Raw genomic sequence first — 22,051 nt, 5'->3', positions numbered from 1 at the left:
TGCTCAAACTGCTGAGCCTAGGCGACAAAAGGCACACCGCCCAAGAGCTATTACAGGGCATCACGGCGCAGACTGATCTGTGGCTGGCACCGCTGAACCTGAAGCCAGGCATGGTTGTGTGTGACAACGGCCGTAACCTGGTGGCGGCTCTGCAACTCGGCAGACTGACACATGTGCCATGCCTGGCCCATGTGTTAAATCTGATAGTTCAGCGTTTCCTCAAGACATACCCCAATCTGTCTGATTTGCTCACGAAGGTGCGCCGCATCTGTGCGCATTTCAGGAAGTCCAGCCCAGATGCTGCCACTCTCAGGGCAGCGCAGCGCCGCCTCCAACTGCCCGCTCACCGACTGTTGTGCGACGTGCCCACGAGGTGGAATTCAACACTGACCATGTTATCCAGAGTTTACCAGCAGCGCAGAGCGATTGTAGACTGCCAGATGTCAACTTCCACCAGAAGTGGTAGTCAGGTCAGTCAGCTTCCTCAAGTCTACAATGAGGAGTGGACGTGGATGTCTGATATCTGTCAGGTGCTGAGTAACTTTGAGGAGTCAACACAGATGGTCAGTGGCGATGCCGCCATCATCAGCCTCACCATCCCGCTGCTTGGCCTGTTGAAAAACTCTCTGATCAGCATGAAGTCGGAAGCTTTGCGCTCGTCACAAGAGACGGGGGAAGAAGATTCCCTTGTTGATAGCCAAAGCACCCTCAGGTCTGTTTCTCAGCGCATATCGGAGGAGGTGGAGGTGGAGGAGGATGAGGAGGAAGAGGAGGAGAATGTTGGCGAGACACAAGAGGGGACCATTGTTGAGTCCTTCACTGTTCAGCGTGTATGGGCAGAAGAAGAGGAGTTGGAGGAGTTGGAGGAGGAGGAAATGGACAGTCAGGCCAGTGAGGGGAGTGAATTCTTACGCGTTGGTACTCTGGCGCATATGGCAGATTTCATGCTAGGCTGCCTATCCCGTGACCCTCGCGTTCAAAGAATTTATTCCAGCACCGATTACTGGGTGTTCACTCTCCTGGACCCACGGTACAAGCAAAATCTTTCCACTCTCATCCCTGCAGAGGAAAGGAGTGTGAGAATGCATGAATACCAGCAGGCCCTGGTGCACAAGCTGAAACAGTATTTCCCTTCTGACAGCGCTAGCGGCAGAGTGCGTAGTTCTGCGGGACAAGTAGCGAGGGAGAGTAGGCGAGCAGGCAGCTTGTCCAGCACTGGCAAGGGTACGCTTTACAAGGCTTTTGCCAGCTTTATGTCACCCCAGCAAGACACTGTCACCTGTCCCCAGTCTCGGCAGAGTAGGGCTGATCTTTACAGAAAGATGGTGAGGGAGTACGTAGCTGACCATACCATCGTCCTAAATGATCACACAGCTCCCTACAACTACTGGGTTTCAAAGCTGGACATGTGGCACGAACTGGCGCTGTACGCCTTGGAGGTTCTTGCCTGCCCTGCCGCTAGCGTCTTGTCCGAGCGGGTTTTCAGTGCAGCTGGTGGCATCATCACAGATAAGCGTACACGCCTGTCGACTGACAGCGCTGACAGGCTGACGCTTATTAAAATGAATAAAGGCTGGATTTCTCAGAATTTCCAATCTCCACCAGGTGAAGGAAGCTCAACCTGAATAATTGATCCACTCCTCCTCCTCCTCATTTTCCTCCTTCTCCTCCTCTTTGTACAGTAAAGCAGAGGAAACTGGCTATTTTTTGACAGGGCCCACTGGCTCTTGCTATAGTACTTTATGCATTTAATTTTTCTGGAGGGCCACCTACCCGGTCCTCTGTTTGAAACAATTTTTGTGAGTGCCACATACAGGCACTCAATCGATTCCATTTTTCTGGAGGGCCACCTACCCGGTCCTCTGTTTTAAAACATTTTTGGGACTGCCACATACAGGCACTCAATCTATTCCATTTTACTGGAGGGCCACCTACCTGCTCCTCTGGTTTGAAAAATTTTTGGGACTGCCACATACAGGCACTCAATCTATTCCATTTTTCTGGAGGGACACCTACCTGCTCCTCTGGTTTGAAAACTTTTTGGGACTGCCACATACAGGCACTCAATCTATTCCATTTTTCTGGAGGGCCACCTACCTGCTCCTCTGGTTTGAAAACTTTTTGGGACTGCCACATACATGCACTCAATCTATTCCATTTTTCTGGAGGGACACCTACCTGCTCCTCTGGTTTGAAAACTTTTTGGGACTGCCACATACAGGCACTATCCAAATTAAATTGTCTCCATAGCAGCCTCCACACGTTGTCTCCATTGCTACCTCCAAAAGTCGTCCATATAGCTGCCTCCATACATCCTCCCCTTATCAAACGAGGTGTGTCAGGCAGAAATTTGGGTTGTTTTCATGGATTCCACATCAAAGTTGTTAACTTTGTCGCCACCCTGCTGTGTTATCCACAAAATATACTGGCAAACTTTTATGATTAACCGATATTATTTCAGCGCTTCTTGCGCAGCTGTTTACATTCCCCTCACCCGCCATATCCCAAACTTATAAGAACGCTACTACACTTGATCTTATACAAAAGGTTCTTAGAAGTGTTGTTTGGGGAGTAGCCTAGAGACAGGGGCTTGGATTGGCGAAAGCTCGCCTGGCAGCGGAGCGCCAGCTCCATGCCAAGATCCAACTAACATAGTTGCAGCACCTTTAATCTACTACTAGTTCACTGCCTCCATAATAATAATAATAATAATCTTTATTTATATAGCGTCATCATATTCTGTAGCGCTTTACAAATCATAGGAAACAAATACAAATGTAATGTAACAGAGCACAACATTTGTATGGAACAACAGGAGTGAGGTCCCTGCTCGCCAGAGCTTACGGTTTATGAAGATGATGGGGTAACACGAGGTAAAAGAATATTTAATGGTCAAGCCATTCTTCTTAGGGAATAGAACAAAATATAATAAATGGAATTGCTGTCGCTTGAACCACTCAGCCGTCATCTTATATACCAGGTCCAGGGTGAATGGGACTGCAGAGAAGTCTGGTGCCTGTTGGTTGCTGGATAACAGATGGGAGGACGACACAGGACGGGTTAGTAGAAGAGTTAAAACTTCATGCAGTTAATGAGTGTTATAGGCTTGCCTAAAGAAATGGGTTTTAAGACCACGTTTGAAACTTTGGAGGTTAGGTATTAGTCTGATAGTCCGGGGCAGAGCATTCCATAGAATTGGTGCAGCTCTAGAGAAGTCTTGGAGACGCGAGTGGGAGGTCCGCACTAGGGTAGAGGTTAATCTAAGATCACTGGCGGATCTAAGAGCACGGGTTGGGCGATAGACTGAGATAAGAGAGGAGAGGTAGGGGGGTGCAGCATTATACAGAGCTTTATGGATGAGGGTTATTATTATTTTAAACTGTATTCGAAAGGAGACTGGCAGCCAGTGCAGCGACTGGCATGAACTGTAAGCATACATGGTCCCCTTATCAAACGAGCTGTGTCAGGCAGAATTTTGGGTTGTTTTCATGGCTTCCACAACAAACTTGTTAACTTTGTCGCCACCCTGCTGTGTAATCCACAAAAAATACTGGCAAACTTTTATCATTTACCGATATTATTTCAGCGCTTCTTGCGCAGCTGTTTACATTCCCCTCACCCGCCATATCCTAAACTTATAAGAACGCTACTACACTTGATCTTATACAAAAGGTTCTTAGAAGTGCTGTTTGGGGAGTAGCCTATAGACAGGGGCTTGGATTGGCGAAAGCTCGCCTGGCAGCGGAGCGCCAGCTCCATGCCAAGATCCAACTAACATAGTTTTAACTGCAGCACCTTTAATCTACTATTAGTTCACTGCCTCCATACATGGTCCCCTTATCAAACGAGCTGTGTCAGGCAGAATTTTGGGTTGTTTTCATGGCTTCCATGTTAACTTTGTCGCCACCCTGCTGTGTAATCCACAAAAAATACTGGCAAACTTTTATCATGTACCGATATTATTTGAGCGCTTCTTGCTCACCTCCTTTGGTTCCTCTCTGCCACCCATTGGTTTGAAGCCTGAGTCCATTTAGGGTATGTCGCCATGACACTCTCTAGCCTGCTGCCGCTGCCTCTGCATGCCGTCCCCTATAGTGTCAGGGTCAATTATTGGATGTTTTAGATGCTATCTAGCTTCATTCTGTCACTCTGTCATGGCCATGCTGTTACCCATAATTTTGGCATAATGTTGCGATTATGCAGCCTCAGAGGCATCCATGCATGCTGCCCCTGCTGTTTCCTGTCCATTTCCGTGGTGTTTCCATCCTTTTCTGAGGTTCCCAGGTGTTTGGCCAAGCTTCCCTGTGCAGAGCCTTGGTCCCCTTGAAAAATGCTCGAGTCTCCCATTGACTTCAATGGGGTTCGTTATTCGAGACGAGCACTCGAGCATCGGGAAAAGTTCGTCTCGAATAACGAGTACCCGAGCATTTTAGTGTTCGCTCATCTCTAATCATGACACCAAATTCTTCAAATTTCAAGTTATCCATTGTCCATAGGATAAGCAAGAAGTTACGGATTGTTGGGGGTCCAAGCACCAGGAACAACACCAATGTGCCCCGGATGAATGGAGCAGCTACTTGCACATATGTGGCCGCTCCATTCACTTCTATTAGACTGCAGTAAAGAGCTGAGTGTTGTACTCAGCCGACCAAAGTCTAATACATGTCGCCCACCACAGGTGGATATAAAACATTACACACTTCTACGCATGTGCCAGGACCAGGTATGTTCTCCAATAGAGGTCACCCCTCTAAGGCTCACCATTCACTTTTACATAACATAATCAGTATAATTTCCCACTATGTAGCTTTTTTCGGGATTATGAATCCCCACCTCCTCCCAGCCCTGAGCTTCTCTATGGAAAAGAACATCTAATGACTTAATCAAAAGAATCTGTTCCGTTACATTGTATCTGGTGATTGTTGCATCCATGACACCAAAACAACCCAATAACACAAGGAAACCACAAGGTTCTGGAAAAGTTTTATGATATTTAGGGTCTCCTCATATCCTCTATGAAGTCTAATAACAGAAGGATACGGGACAATATCTAGAGAGAACATTGCACAAATACCTCTCCATTGTTCACTCCCTGCTTTGTCTTGTCACGTCTTGTGAGGGCAATGCTAAAAGTTACACACATTCTTAGCGCCAACACCACACTGGTAGACCACATACTACACATTATGGCTTACTAATAAAATAGTCATATTTACATTCCCCACAATCCTGAAGCGTGGAAGCTTGTCTGAGGAATGCTGCCAAAAGTGGATATCTGTCCTTGGATCTCTCCTGGGGAATTCTATACAATGTCCTATTGATAGTGAGTCGCAGGATGTTACATTGTTATACCGTCTGTTTGTCTACAGATTGTAACATCTCTTAGAAGAGTTTGATACTGGCAAAACTAGAGTATGAAGTCCAAAGTAATCCTCTACAATGTGAAAATTGGTTGGATACCCAAGTTGTAGTCCCCAGAATAGTCACTTGGCCAATGTCACTAGTGCAGAAGAAGCAGTTGGACATATGCAGAAACGTTTTTCCAGGATGGGATAAGGAAAACAGTGGCATGGATAGGAATGGAGCCAGAGGTCGCTGGAGGTCAGGGGAATGTAGTCAGAGACAAGGGTTAGAACAAGGAGAAGGGCAGCTCCAACCATGTAAACAAGGATGAAACAGAAAGCTAAAGGCAAGGTCAGGGTCCCAACACTCAGGAATAGGAAGCAGGCAATCTGTCAGTGAAGTGCCCTTTAAGTGGAACACAAGGATCTGACATCATCTACAGACACCAATTACCCAGGCTCACAGATGCATCTCTGTGGACTTAGGAGAAAATACTCATCAGAAGAGTCACCAAGATCCAGCACTGAACACAAGACGTATACCATCAATAAGGTCTGATACAAAGCCACATCTGATTAAAAAAAGAATCAAGCCCATCAAGGAGGCGCCATATAATATATGACTGGATGCAAAAGTAACGCCATCATTTTACACCATTACCCATATAATAATAATACCTTTATTTATATAGCGCACACAGATTACGCAGCACTGCATAGAGCTTTGCCAAATCAGTCCCTGTCCCCATGGGCTCACAATCTAATCAACCTACCAGTATGTTTTTGGAGTGTGGGAGGAAACCGGAGGACCCGGAGCCCACGCAAACACGGAGAGAACATACAAACTCTTTGCAGATGTTGACCCCGGGACATAAACCAAGGACCACAGCGCTGCAAGTCTGTAATGCTAACCACTAAGCCACCGTGCTGCCCATAAGCTGGCTTATGCACTTCCTTAGGTGATATGTAAGATAAGTGTGAATGTAAATGATCATTTTGTGATTTCTGTAATTTTAGGGGTCCGTACAGCAGCTGGTCTTTGTCATGGGGGACCCCGGTGCTGCCCGGCATTACTGCAGGAGTTACAATCAGACTTGTCTAAGCAGTTTCCAGGCAGAAGACTCTCTCAATGTATCCAGAAAGGCGCACGGTACCCGCCACACGCCTGCATCTGAGGTAACAAGACGATGTTAAAAAAATGACTTTAGTACTTTATCTTCTTACACAGAGTCCACGTCTTACAAAGTAAAGATTGCTGACTGCATCCCTGGTGGTCTAGGGCTGTGAAGCAGTTGATTGCAATATCCTCGGTGTTCCAATGCATTAAAGGAATTCCTTAAAGGAAATTTTCTGGGTTATGACAGTAAAATGGTTGAATGAATTGTGGTCTAGAGGAGTGAAGGATCCGATTGGGGTATTTCTGGTGGACGAGATCAGATGACTATGGGGCAGATTAACTTACCCGGTCCATTCGCGATCCAGCGGCGCGTTCTCTGCGGTGGATTCGGGTCCGGCCGGGATTTATTAAGGTAGTTCCTCCGCCGTCCACCAGGTGGCGCTGCTGCGCTGAAAAGCATCGGAACGCACTGGAGTTCACCAAGCCGGACTGAGTGAAGGTAAGTGCAAGCTCCGCAACAGATTTTTTTTTTTTTAAATGCGGCGTTTTTTCCGAATCCGTCAGGTTTCCGTTCGGCCACGCCCCCCGATTTCCGTCGCGTGCATGCCAGTGCCGATGCGCCACAATCCGATCGCGTGCGCCAAAATCCCGGGGCAATTCAGGGAAAATCGGCGCAAATCGGAAATATTCGGGTAACACGTCGGGAAAACACGAATCGGGCCCTTAGTAAATGACCCCCAATATTTCTAAAGAGCTATCATCAGCCACAGCGCAGGTGCAGATCACTTTCAATGTGGCTTTCTACCATTTTGCTGGATGGCCACTACACAATGGAGAGACGTCTGTCCTTTCCACTCTGACCATAGTTGATTCTGTAGGGATTTTTGCATTCCCACCAATCAATTACTAGTAAATTAACCTATGGGTAGGTCATTAAGGGGCATGTGTGAGACTTACAGGTCATTTATGAACATCATAAGGTTAAATTTAAGATGGCTGATCCCTAAATGGTTCCGTCAATTCCTCAAGCATCCAGTGTGATGAGTTTTTTCCTTCCTGCACTGATCATACAGATGAATGCAGAAAGAGAACTATATAGCTGTACTGCTGCACAGTTCTCTCTATGGGCCCCACTATTGTGATCACTAAATATCCCAGCAGTCAGACCCTTATTTCTTAAACCATAAACAGAAGGTTCCCAACTCTATAGCTATGTAGGAGATCTGGAGTTTACAGTCTTATTCAGATCATAAATATTGTGAGAGGTTGACATGTACTTTACATGATGCTACTATATTGCAGCTCTTTATCTTCTGTGTTTTTTTTCAATTTTTCATTAGTAAAGTTACTTTTCAGTATTACTAAAAAATGACTGCGCTTCAATGACCCTGAAACTTTCACTCATCCTAAATTCCTCACCTCTAAAATTCCAGCACACACCTGCACACCTGCTAACATCATGTTGTCTGCACATATGGACGCCTATTGAAAGTCTGGGTCTGTCTGGAGATACTTTCTTCACACTGTCATTTTTTTCCCTTTCTCTTCAGCAGTTCTATGTGGGAGAGACCCCGACCTCAGCAGTGGGAGACAACTCCAGCACTCACTCAACTGTACAAGAGGTATGTGATGGATACAACAGATAGCGAGGCTCACAATGCTTTCTCACACTGCTCGGAAAATGACCTTCAAATCCTGACTTCAAGGTCAAATACAAGCATTGTGGAGCACACAGCCAGTCACTATTCATATTAACAACAACCAGACTGCACACATTCCTGTTCAAAGAAATATAAAGATGAAATTCTTTTCCTTGTCATATACCAGTTATATTTTTGTAACGTTATATGGTGCCATCTAGTATGCTCATTGTCATCTATGGTTAAGAACTGTTGCTGCTTGTAAGTCCTGCAAACAGGAATAAGTGTAGTACTACAACTATAATACTGCTTCATATGTACAATGACATAACTACGACTACTACAGGGCCGGACGAAGGCTGTTGGGGGCACCCAGGAACAAAATCTGATGGAGGTTGCCACTGAATGTAGCCCAGATGGGTACACAATTATCATCCATGTAATAGTCAGGGTCCCCCCTCAGTCCGTAATCCATGTAATAGGCAGTACACCCCATTAGTAATCCATTAGGCAGGCCCCTCACCCTTCTAATTTTTAGCCCCAATGAAGCACAACAGAATATAACAAAACGTACTCACCTCCTGTGTCTCTGGCGTCCTCTGTATCTTCATGTGGATGATGCAGGAACGTGCTGCGCTTCTGCATCTTAAAGAGGCCACTGTGTATAATACCCCTCTGCCGGCGTCTGCTGCCCCTATGTACAAGAATATAACACTATAATACTGCCCCTGTGTAAAACAATATAACTACTATAATACTGCCCCTATGTACAGGAATATAACTACTATAATACTGCCCCCTATGTACAAGAATATAACTACTATAATACTGCCCCCTATGTACAGGAATATAACTACTATAATACTGCCCCCTATGTACAGGAATATAACTACTATAATACTGCCCCCTATGTACAGGAATATAACTACTATAATACTGCCCTCTATGTACAAGAATATAACTACTATAATACTGCCCCCTATGTACAGGAATATAACTACTATAATACTGCCTCCTATGTACAAGAATATAACTACTATAATACTGCCCCCTATGTAAAAGAATATAACTACTATAATACTGTCCCCTATGTAAAGGAATATAACTACTATAATACTGCCTCCTATGTACAAGAATATAACTACTATAATACTGTCCCCTATGTACAGGAATATAACTACTATAATACTGCCCCCTATGTACAGGAATATAACTACTATAATACTGCCCCCTATGTACAGGAATATAACTACTATAATACTGCCCCCTATGTACAAGAATATAACTACTATAATACTGCCCCCTATGTACAAGAATATAACTACTATAATACTGCCCCCTATGTACAGGAATATAACTACTATAATACTGCCCCCTATGTACAGGAATATAACTACTATAATACTGCCCTCTATGTACAAGAATATAACTACTATAATACTGCCCCCTATGTACAGGAATATAACTACTATAATACTGCCTCCTATGTACAAGAATATAACTACTATAATACTGCCCCCTATGTAAAAGAATATAACTACTATAATACTGTCCCCTATGTAAAGGAATATAACTACTATAATACTGCCTCCTATGTACAAGAATATAACTACTATAATACTGTCCCCTATGTACAGGAATATAACTACTATAATACTGCCCCCTATGTACAGGAATATAACTACTATAATACTGCCCCCTATGTACAGGAATATAACTACTATAATACTGCCCCCTATGTACAAGAATATAACTACTATAATACTGCCCCCTATGTACAAGAATATAACTACTATAATACTGCCCCCTATGTACAGGAATATAACTACTATAATACTGCCCCCTATGTACAGGAATATAACTACTATAATACTGCCCCCTATGTACAAGAATATAACTACTATAATACTGCTCCTATGTACAAGAATATAACTACTATAATACTGCCCCCCTATGTACAAGAATATAACTACTATAATACTGCCCCCTATGTACAAGAATATAACTACTATAATACTGCCCCCTATGTACAAGAATATAACTACTATAATACCGCCCCCTATGTACAGGAATATAACTACTATAATACTGCCCCCCTATGTACAGGAATATAACTACTATAATACTGCCCTCTATGTACAAGAATATAACTACTATAATACTGCCCCCTATGTACAAGAATATAACTACTATAATACTGCCCCCTATGTACAAGAATATAACTACTATAATACTGCCCCCTATGTACAGGAATATAACTACTATAATACTGCCCCCTATGTACAAGAATATAACTACTATAATACTGTCCCCTATGTACAAGAATATAACTACTATAATACTGCCCCCTATGTACAAGAATATAACTACTATAATACTGCTCCTATGTACAAGAATATAACTACTATAATACTGCCCCCCTATGTACAAGAATATAACTACTATAATACTGCCCCCTATGTACAAGAATATAACTACTATAATACTGCCCCCTATGTACAGGAATATAACTACTATAATACCGCCTCCTATGTACAGGAATATAACTACTATAATACTGCCCCCTATGTACAAGAATATAACTACTATAATACTGCTCCTATGTACAAGAATATAACTACTATAATACTGCCCCCCTATGTACAAGAATATAACTACTATAATACTGCCCCCTATGTACAAGAATATAACTACTATAATACTGCCCCCTATGTACAAGAATATAACTACTATAATACCGCCCCCTATGTACAGGAATATAACTACTATAATACTGCCCCCCTATGTACAGGAATATAACTACTATAATACTGCCCTCTATGTACAAGAATATAACTACTATAATACTGCCCCCTATGTACAAGAATATAACTACTATAATACTGCCCCCTATGTACAAGAATATAACTACTATAATACTGCCCCCTATGTACAGGAATATAACTACTATAATACTGCCCCCTATGTACAAGAATATAACTACTATAATACTGTCCCCTATGTACAAGAATATAACTACTATAATACTGCCCCCTATGTACAAGAATATAACTACTATAATACTGCTCCTATGTACAAGAATATAACTACTATAATACTGCCCCCCTATGTACAAGAATATAACTACTATAATACTGCCCCCTATGTACAAGAATATAACTACTATAATACTGCCCTCTATGTACAAGAATATAACTACTATAATACCGCCTCCTATGTACAGGAATATAACTACTATAATACTGCCCCCTATGTACAAGAATATAACTACTATAATACTGCCCCCTATGTACAGGAATATAACTACTATAATACTGCCCCCTATGTACAAGAATATAACTACTATAATACTGCCCTCTATGTACAAGAATATAACTACTATAATACTGCCCCCTATGTACAAGAATATAACTACTATAATACTGCCCCCTATGTACAAGAATATAACTACTATAATACTGCCCCCTATGTACAGGAATATAACTACTATAATACTGCCCCCTATGTACAAGAATATAACTACTATAATACTATCCCCTATGTACAAGAATATAACTACTATAATACTGCCCCCTATGTACAAGAATATAACTACTATAATACTGCCCCCTATGTACAAGAATATAACTACTATAATACTGCTCCCTATGTACAAGAATATAACTACTATAATACTGCCCCCTATGTACAAAAATATAACTACTATAATACTGCCCCTATGTACAAGAATATAACTACTATAATACTGCCCCCTATGTACAAGAATATAACTACTATAATACTGCCCCCTATGTACAAGAATATAACTACTATAATACTGCCCCTATGTACAAGAATATAACTACTATAATACTGCCCCCTATGTACAAGAATATAACTACTATAATACTGCCCCCTATGTACAAGAATATAACTACTATAATACTGCCCCCTATGTACAAGAATATAACTACTATAATACTGCCCCCTATGTACAAGAATATAACTACTATAATACTGCCCCCTATGTACAAGAATATAACTACTATAATACTGCCCCCTATGTACAAGAATATAACTACTATAATACTGCCCCCTATGTACAATAATATAACTACTATAATACTGCCCCTATGTACAGGAATATAACTACTATAATACTGCCCCCTGTGTACAAGAATATAACTACTATAATACTGCCCCCTATGTACAAGAATATAACTACTATAATACTGCCCCCTATGTACAAGAATATAACTACTATAATACTGCCCCCTATGTACAAGAATATAACTACTATAATACTGCCCCCTATGTACAAGACTATAACTACTATAATACTGCCCCCTATGTACAAGAATATAACTACTATAATTGAAATTGCTCTAAATTAAAGAGACTGTACCTATGTAGTTATGATGTGCAGAAGAAACTATTTTTAATTATTAGTTATTATAGTAATTTGGGTGTCACTTCATATGTTTGCTTTAGGGGACATTATCTTAATGACTGTTACATTACATCTGAGCACTTAGGTCTAATGTAAATACAGCTCTAAAAATATCACGGGAAGATTTCCAGATAATGGAACATATGATAGAAGATAAAACATAAGCATTTTCTTTGGTGACTGATAGAACAGGAAGACAAACAGACACATGAGGGGTGAGTAACAAAACAATTCAGAAGATGAAGTGCTCCTAAATTGCCATTCCATAGTTTCAGCGTGATACATCGTTAAGGGGCTTTCAGTCGGGCTTTGATCCAAAGAATAAAGCTTGTCCCGTGTCTGGGAACCCTGGTCTGTGAGCGCACATCTCTCCCGCTATGTATCTGTCTGCACCGCTATGTCATCACTGTTTATTTCCAGGGCTAGAGATGGAGGAATATATTGATACAGCGGTGACAGGACGGCTTTATGATACGCAGAGCAAACATTTCATTATCCTGCCAGAAACATAACGGAGGGTATAATTAGGAGCTGTATTATGGAAGAAGAATGTAGCAGAAACATTTCTATAAAAATTCCTTAAGGGTTTGTTCACACAGGACATACACGCACTGAGGTCTAGTGGATGGAGTAGTTTCTTCTTTGCACAGTCTCCGCATTGTGCATTGGCCTGGGAACTGCAGCTTAGCTTTTATTCTAGTGACCAGGAGCTGCAGTATCCAAGTATGACCACTGCACAGAGAATGGAGCTGTCTAGTGGTCTGGTAACTGCAGTGTTGCCCTCTTTCTACTAAATGGGAGTAGCAATACCCTAGCATGACCATGGAACAGCGAATGGAGCTGTCTAGTGGCCTGGTCCCATTTATTCTATTAAATGGGAGCTGCAGTACCCAAGTATTGCCACTGCACAGAGAACCGAGCTGTGTAGTGGCCTTGTAACAGCAACTTAGCTCTTTCTCTAATGAATGGAGCAGCAGTACCCTTGTTTGGCCACTGAACAGAGAATGGAGCTGTGTAGTGCTCTGGTAGCTGAAGTTTAGCTCTTATTCTACTGGATGGGAGCTGCACTACCCTGGCCTGGCCACAGCATAGGGAATGGAGCTGTGTAGTGGTCTGGTAACTGGACCTTAACTCTTATTCTAGTGAATGGGGGCTTCAGTACCCAAATATGACCACTGCACAGAGAAAGGAGCTGATAACTGTATTATTGCTTCGATTCTACTCAATGGGAGCTGCAGTACCCTTGTACGGCCACTGAGCAGAAAACTGAGCTGTGTAATGGTTTAGTAACAGCAGCTTAGCTTTCTCTAATTAATGGGAGCTGTAGTACCCTGGCATGGCCACCACCCTAGTAACACTTGGATGTATACACAGCCCCCCAGTAACACATAGTTATAAAGCTTCCCCGAGTAACATACAGATATATACATAGCCCCCCAATAATACATATATGTATACACAGCCCCCCGAATAATACATTGATATATACACAGCTTACCCCCAGTACACAGCCCCCCCAATAATACATAGATATATACACAGCCACTCCCAATACTACATAAATATACATATATAAACAGCCAAGGGGGTCCTATCTATTTATCATATCTATCTCCTATCTAGCTGTCTATCTTCTCTTTCTCTCCTGAAAAATTACTGGACTTTGGTTGGTGACAGTGATCTGTCCATCTCCTACAACTTTCTCCTACAGTCCCATATTATAGATACTTACCTACTACTGTGTGCAACTACAAAGTGTTATTATAATGCAGGGCTAAAGGAGCCTCTTACCAACTGTGACTGTTCATAGAAATAGTTTTGACTGAAATAGTTTTATTTTGGGGCCCCACTTTAAGTTTTGACCAGGGCCCCACTTTTAGTTTTGACCAGGGCTAGAACCAGCCCTGTACACAGCCCCCCTAGTAATAGATAGAAATATACACAGCCCTGATTTCTCTACTCACCCTCCTCCTCTCCATCTCCCTCCTGGGCTGCCCTACTCCCCAGTCCAAGCAAGAAGCAGCATCACTGCCACCTACTGGACACAATAATTATCTCTTCTCCAAAATAGAGGGGAGATAATTATTTGTATGTCCTGTCAGCTACAGCTTCTTCCTCAGAACCTACATATAGCAGAACAAAGCGGACTGTTCTGCTGTATTAGAGATTTTGGCAGGATTATTCTGAACCTGCAGTTCTGGTGCCCCCCTCCCCTTCCCATCTCCAAAATGGTGGAGTCCCTGGGGTGCGCGCCCCAGGAGCCCTCCCGATAGTCCAGCCCTGACACCTTTCCACAGCCCCTAAACACTTCTGAGTGACTGCTATTACATTTTATTGAAAGTGTGATACAGCTTTTACTCAGAGCAGAGGTGCGAGGCTGCGCAGCTGTTCAGTGCAGAGAGCTAAGAGCACGGCAGTGCAAGGACATACGACAAGTGCATTCAAAGCCACAATCTTGGAATATAAATCCATTTGTGCTGCTACAAGTATTCCTACACAGAGAAATAAAAATATAGATCTCCAACACTGGCTGCAGTGTGTATGGTCATAAATGATGACAGACTGCATTTAGGGCGAGTACATGACATGTCTTTAAATGATAACATCCACTGGCTCCCCTTATACAATTACATAAAGATGTCTATCATCCTAAGGTAATGTTATCTCATTCCTCATAGCCACCACCCATATATTATGGCTTGGGCTTTATTAATAAGGGGCCATATGTGACATAAATCTCTGGTGTCCCATAGGCTATAATGGAGTGCACATTGATAGCACCCTGTAATCTTATCTAGCGGGTCCTCATCATTTGGCCATGGAATGCAGAGGACACTCCGTGCTCCTCACATGCCTCCAGCAGCCTCCTTTAATCTCCTAATACTCAGAGCCTGTTCACCATCAGGGATCTCCCCAGGGAAGGCCTTACATGACTCCTGTAAAACATGAATGTCACTTGGCCCCGTATGGTTAGTGTACACAATCTCCCTTTTATCTGAAAGGCCAATATTTATAGTACCGACCGGAGAGTATTTCACAAGTCAAGTAAGGATTTTCAGGTCAACATTTGCCTTTGTGCACCTTGAAATGAGGCCGGGGCTGATCTCAAACTACTATGCATTAAGTTATGTGAGTCACACATATATACGCTTCTTTCTGCACATTAAAATGCACAAAAATAGCAAATCTTTATTTTGGACTAAGCCACCATAAGATCCAGGCTCAGGCTACAGAGGTCCAGTAGAAGACAACCTAGTTTGGATGCCAATGTGATCGATTTATTAGACGATTGTTGCATCCTATTTTCTTTGCTCCTTCCTCTTATAATCAAAATTGCGGCTGTAAGACGACTGGCTGCAGCAGTAGCCTCCCTCTGCCTTCTCTGTACTTCCAGGAGGGAGGCTAGTGCTGCAGCCAGTTGTCTTACAGCCACAATTTTGATTATAAGATGAAGAAGCAAAGAAAATAGGATGCAACAATCGTCTAATAAATCGATCACATTGGCATCCAAACTAGGTTGTCTTCTACTGGACCTCTGTAGCCTGAGCCTGGATCTTATGGTGGCTTAGTCCAAAATAAAGATTTGCTATTTTTGTGCATTTTAATGTGCAGAAAGAAGCGTATATATGTGTGACTCAATGTGTGACTCAATGGGGCAGATTTACTTACCCGGCCCATTCGCGATCCAGCAGCGCGTTCTCTGCACAGGATTCGGGTCCGGCTGGGATTTAAGAAGGTAGTTTCTCCGCCGTCCACCAGGTGGCACTGCTGCGCCGAAAATAATCTTAACGCCCCGGAATGCACCATCCCATAGCAGGTGAAGGTGAGCGCTTCCCAAGCGACACATTTCGGTTTTTAAATGCGGTGGTTTTTCCGAATACGTCGGGTTTTCGTTCGGCCACGCCCCCCGATTTCTGTCGCGCGCCTGCCGGCCCCGATGCGCCACAATCCGATCGCGTGCGCCAAAAACCCGGGGCAATTCATGTACAAGCGGCGCAAATCGGAAATATTCGGGTAACACGTCGGGAAAACGCGAATCGGGCCGTTAGTAAATGACCCCCAATGTGTTGCATGACACGCGCTTACCTGCACCCAGAGTAGCTTGGTGAACTTCAGTGAACTCCGCCACCTGGTGGACATGGGGCGCACTGCCTTAGTGAATCGCCGGAAGACCCGAATCAGTGTCGGAGAACCCACCGCTGGATCGCGAATGGACCGGGTAAGTAAATCTGCCCCATTGTTTCCTGCTTTGTTACAGCTTTCAATCTCATTGGTAACCTGAGGACACTGATACAGTATAAACAAGGAGGAGATTTCAGATTATTATTGTAGCTTCCCTCCAGGGTCCCCTGAATAGGAAAAATGATGAGACCCAAAACAGGAGCACCAATGAACCACCACTGTCCACACCTTTGTGCTCCTCCTGTAGTCCTAGGCAGCCAAGGATGTGTTGCTTTAAAATTGCCCTGATCATGGCACATTTTTTGGGCGACCAGGGACGGCAGGAGGAGGCCTTGACCCGTTGAGGGCCTCTGAGGGCTCACCCGTGCCATAGGTTAGCCACTAGGCTGCTCACTTTTCCATTTTGCAGTATAGATCAGGACAGAATGAGCAGAGACATCTCATTATTATTAGAAGGAAAGGGATAAAAGGACAGATCACATTCATGTTGTACTTCAGATGAGTGAATATGGGGTCAGAAAACATCAAATTTATTGCTGCCGTCATAGCTGAATCTGCTACTACTGACTCTATAAAGAAGTACGTGCATCCAATAATAAGATGGGTGGCCAGCGCCGGCCTCACTTATCATACTCACTGGCAGACTGATATATATCCTCTCATCATCTGTATGTACTTATAGGCAGATGGTTTAAGGTCAATTCATCACAGAGCCTTGTGATAACAGGAGAGGATCACAAATCAAAGCTGCTGATATATACTGCAGATATATGATAAAGGAGACCTCATGAGTATATATATGGGGATACCCACCGTGTGTGATGAATAGCTAGAAGCTATGTGGATGCAGATACTATATGATACTTTTATATATTGGTGAAGCCTGCACCATGAAGGTAGTGGCTCGTCACCAGTGTCATGTAGTGAATACCATCAGTGCTTGTTGGTACTGGCAGAAATAAGGTCCAGGGTCCTTGGTCTAACCAGAAATCCTACATGAAGCCTTCACGTCCGAACTCTAAACACCAGGGTACAATCGGAATAAAAACCTCCAGTATGGGCAATAAGTGTCCGCCTACCAGGCACTGGGGTCTGACTACTGAGACCCTGAGTGAATGGAGCATAATGGATGGTGAATGGTAAGTATGCTCAACCAGCAATCTATTCCTAATATGGGGCTGTGGGAGGCAGCGGGAAGTAAGATGCACTCGTCCTCCATTGAAATTGTTGGCCCTTGTGAGCAGATCAAGTAGACGGACCCCAGTGAGCAAACATTTGTACTATTGTAATATTTTGTAGGAGACAACTAATGTTGGATTGGTTTTATACCTCGGATTTCAGCTCTGTCTAATTTATTTGCAATACCAGACAATACCATACATAGTGTTGGTGCTGTTCCTTCTTCTGACTCCAATCACATACATAACTAATCTTTATCCATTCACATTTATCATCATGGCCTATTAGTGGTCAGATATACATGGTATACACGTGTGCCGTAATATCCCTCTAGTCTCTGTATAATGGCACAGTGTCAGCACAATACTATCCCATAAAAGTAAATTGTACAAGCCTCTGCCTACAACCCCAGAGGGCACGTGATAAGTGATCCCAACTTTAGATTAGTCCCTATGATCTACATGAGTCAGCCAGAAGGCATTATTCAACCCGCAGTCTTCAAAGCAACCCAAACTATTGGTAATATATGTAAATGGCCATTGATATAGTCCACCTCCTTCTTCAAGATATTAGCCAAATCCATCACAAGGGTCAGAAGAATTATCCTTTAAGAGCAATATGATGCCAGATATAAGGTTCAGCCTTAATGGGACCCTAAGTAATTAGCAGTAATCTGCAGATGAGATAAAAGTGTTCAGTTTCACTGCAGCACCTCCGCAGGAGAATGTGAGCATTACACGCCCGCTACTAAAATTAAAGGGCTGTCCATGTAATGCATTACCATGTGACACCTCCAGGAACTGTGAAAGGGAGGTATATTATGGGGTGCAGATTAGGCAGTCACACATACAAGTCTTAGGTGGTGCAAAAGTTGTCCTTTCCCCATAGCTAGACCAATACTAAAAGTGATATTCAGGTGCCTGGTACAGATTTTGTATTTGAGTCCAGGAGCTTTTAAACTATTAAAGAGATAATAATAATTCGGATAACTTGGGCCAAGTTACTGAGGGCATTTTTATGTGTATTTTTGTGTAGAGGGAACACGGGACGAGGTGAGTAGAAAGTTTTTTTTTTTTAAGATAATCGCTGTAAAATCATACAAGGCAATTTTGGACACTAAACCACCGGTCTGTAAGGACCTGTGGGTGGCTAAGTGGCAAAAATCACCCTGGCAGGTTCCCTTTAAAGTTTTATGTGCAGTACAGCTCCTGACCACAAGGTGTGCTGTTCTGTGTTGTGGAATAATTGCATTGCTGTGAGGAAGGGAACACAAAACACCTTCTACAGCTCCACCTAGTGGTGGGAATATTACGTACACTATTTGCCAGAGAAACAATGCTGAAACCATCATGGAGTGTGCCCAAACCTACGGCTCCAACTTGATGACTTCGGTAGAAAGGTAAGCCTCAGTTATAGCTTCCTTACAGCGACTATTAGCCAAAATAATGATCAAATTTTCCAACTATGAAGTATTCACACTATTTATTTTTTACATCATATTTTCCCATGGGAATCTATCATTTGTTTTTATGCATTGTGAACCAAAATTCAGGACCTTGGGAAAGCTGGGTACAGACTGGCTGCCGTACATAATGGAGCTGCCTGAACTGTCCAGACAGGACTAATCAACCTGAACTGGATGACTCATACACAGTAGATGGTGCAGCAATAGATTGCTTCTGCCTGTCAGGGACAACACAGTGTGGCTTATGCTGGGCAAGACAAGGCTGGAGCAGTACATAATTAGGGTAAGAGGAGAGCATTAGGGCAGCCGCAGGAGCGACAGAGCCTCATTATCATAATTTTATAATTGTTTTTTCAGCAAGACCACTCAGTTCAGGGACTAAACAAGATATGTTTCTGCATCAGTGTAGCTACAGAATTCTCGTGGTATGTTTGGTTCATAATGCATAAAATCAAATGTTCGATTTCCTTTAAGAAAGTTTCCGGTCACAATCAGGTGAATATCAGTTGTGACTGGAGAAGCAATGTAAGACCCTGGAAGCAGCAGCCTTGGGTATAGACTTCTCAAAGGAGAAAGTATTTTGCCACAAGGTATACAAACAAGCCCTGTGCCCGGACAGAATATAAATGTGTCACTTGGTTTGACATATTGGGGTAATAAACTGGACAGGAATGTTTCCGAGTCCTCCGCATAGGCGCAAGATCTACGATATTCCACGAAAAGGTTATACAAAGGGCGTTACAATATACAGTAAAGAGATGCCCTAAAATATTGGGGTCAATGATAATGGGGTCTGTCATCTGTGTCTTTTATGATACAGGGAAAAGTAGTATAAAAATGCATTTTTGACAGAATCTGTGATTGATCCTCACAAAACCTTTTCACGTACATGTGAACTTAGCTGAACTTGGAATACTTGGGAGGATTACACCCTGGACGCTAGCCTAAGGGGGTAGGAAATGTGCTCACTAATGTCAGATCACTGGACAATGTTACCAATTTACGACAGTACAGTTAGAATTCAGTTCAGGTATTTTATGTGTTACAACCACAGATATAACACGTTATATTTATCTAGAAACATTGTTGCTGTTCTTATCTTCCTGCCTCCTGCACTGGTCATTCTCTCAGTTTATTACTCTCAGTACCTCTTATTCCAGCGAATTTCTTATTAAAGTTTCCTATAGATTCCTATTAACTTTTAGCTCAAAATAGTTTCCCTTACATCCACATAAATCAACTTCTTATCTTTTCTGAGGGTGCGTGTCCTACTCTACTTCTCTACTCCTACTACTTCTCAGCATGTCATGTGACCAGAGTGACATCATCACAGGTCCTTTAGCCTCCTAACATTAGCAAACTGTACACCATGCATATATCTGATCACATGAAATCACAGCAAACCTCCATGGACTAGTGTTGGGAATTACGGCTCTTTGTAGTGAGCTGGGCCGTTAGGCTCTGCTCACTAAGAAGAGACAACTTCTCTGGATCTTGAACGGCTTCCTATTTAATATATAATAGGTAGCCTCAGTCGAGAAAGTCAACCCACTCCACTTTTAACCCGATTTTACCAGGTTAAAGAGGGCGCGGTGAGACGTCTAGTGGCGGGGTTAAGTGAGCTCTTTGTGTTGGCTCATACGCAAACAAACCATCAATAGCATGGATGGTCCCTTCTCCCATGCAGGCATGCTGCGATTAGATGTGATCAGATACATTCATGAGGTAGATGTTGCAGATGTAACAGGACCTTTGATGATGTCCTCCTGGTCACATGATCTTAAGTGCCCAATGATGTAACAGAGCTCTTCCTACAGCAGGAAATCATAGGCCAGCGGTGGCGAACCAATGGCACGGGTGCCAGAGGTGGCACTCGGAGCACTCCCTGTGGGCACCCGGGGCATCACCCCAGCACAGAGTTTTCAAATAGGACTCACGACCTCCTCCTGCAGTCCCTGGCCGCCCAGGATGTGCTGTAATCAGTGCTGTTTTAAAGTTACACATCCTTAGCTGCCTGGGACTACAAGAGGAGCCAGGAGGTGCAGACAAGGCTGCGTTATTATTGGAGTTCCTGCTCTGGGCCCCGCAATTCTTCCTCTTCAGGGGACCCTGGAAGGAAGCTACAATGATACAATGATAATCTGACTTTCTCCTCTTTCTTTCAACTGTATTGGTGTCCATAGGACGCCAATACAATTAAAAACTGTGACAAAACAGGTAGTCACATGTTACTGCTTGAATGTTGGCACTTTCTATTTAAATAAGTGGGTTACCCGAGTATCACATCCCCTGCCTCTCGCACTGATCATTGATTTTCACCTCCCTACAATTCTCATCTTGAGAAATAACCTAGATTATAAGTGAGGGGTCAGGATACAACCATGTATACTATACAAATAACATATTTCAGCGATAAGTGAGGCCTTATTCTGATTATTGAAATGTCTGGAATGTACAGTACCAGGATTATGAGCCGCAGAGCTGACACTCTATCACCCATCAACTCTGAGAATCTGATGATTACCATAAATCTCCTCTTAAGTACCCAGCCCTCGGCACAATATCCCACAATGGAGCGGATCAGGCCTATTTCATTTTCTTTGCTGTCAGGGGGGAGAAGAGGAGGGGGGTTGCTATAAATTTTAGTAAACTAGCCGGGTTTACTTTGAAGTCTTGCATTGATGAAAGATAGCAAAA

At 43.1% G+C, this 22,051-nt stretch overlaps 1 protein-coding gene across 1 annotated transcript in view; it reads left to right on the top strand.

The window, feature by feature from the left end:
- The window catches only part of LOC140077592 (uncharacterized), a 205,124-nt gene that overhangs the window by 137,798 nt on the left and 45,275 nt on the right, over window positions 1–22,051 (top strand). Inside the window, exons 5-6 of the mRNA XM_072124865.1 lie at window positions 6,360–6,518; window positions 8,010–8,081. Of these exons, the coding sequence (XP_071980966.1) occupies window positions 6,360–6,518; window positions 8,010–8,081 (231 nt within the window). The remainder of the gene's footprint in view (window positions 1–6,359; window positions 6,519–8,009; window positions 8,082–22,051) is intronic.

The sequence above is a fragment of the Engystomops pustulosus genome, chromosome 9 (genome assembly GCF_040894005.1).
Source record: "Engystomops pustulosus chromosome 9, aEngPut4.maternal, whole genome shotgun sequence".
In the NCBI taxonomy this organism is placed as follows: domain Eukaryota; kingdom Metazoa; phylum Chordata; class Amphibia; order Anura; family Leptodactylidae; genus Engystomops; species Engystomops pustulosus.
Note: the sequence above shows the minus strand (reverse complement) of the source record. Positions and strands in the feature narration are given on the sequence as shown.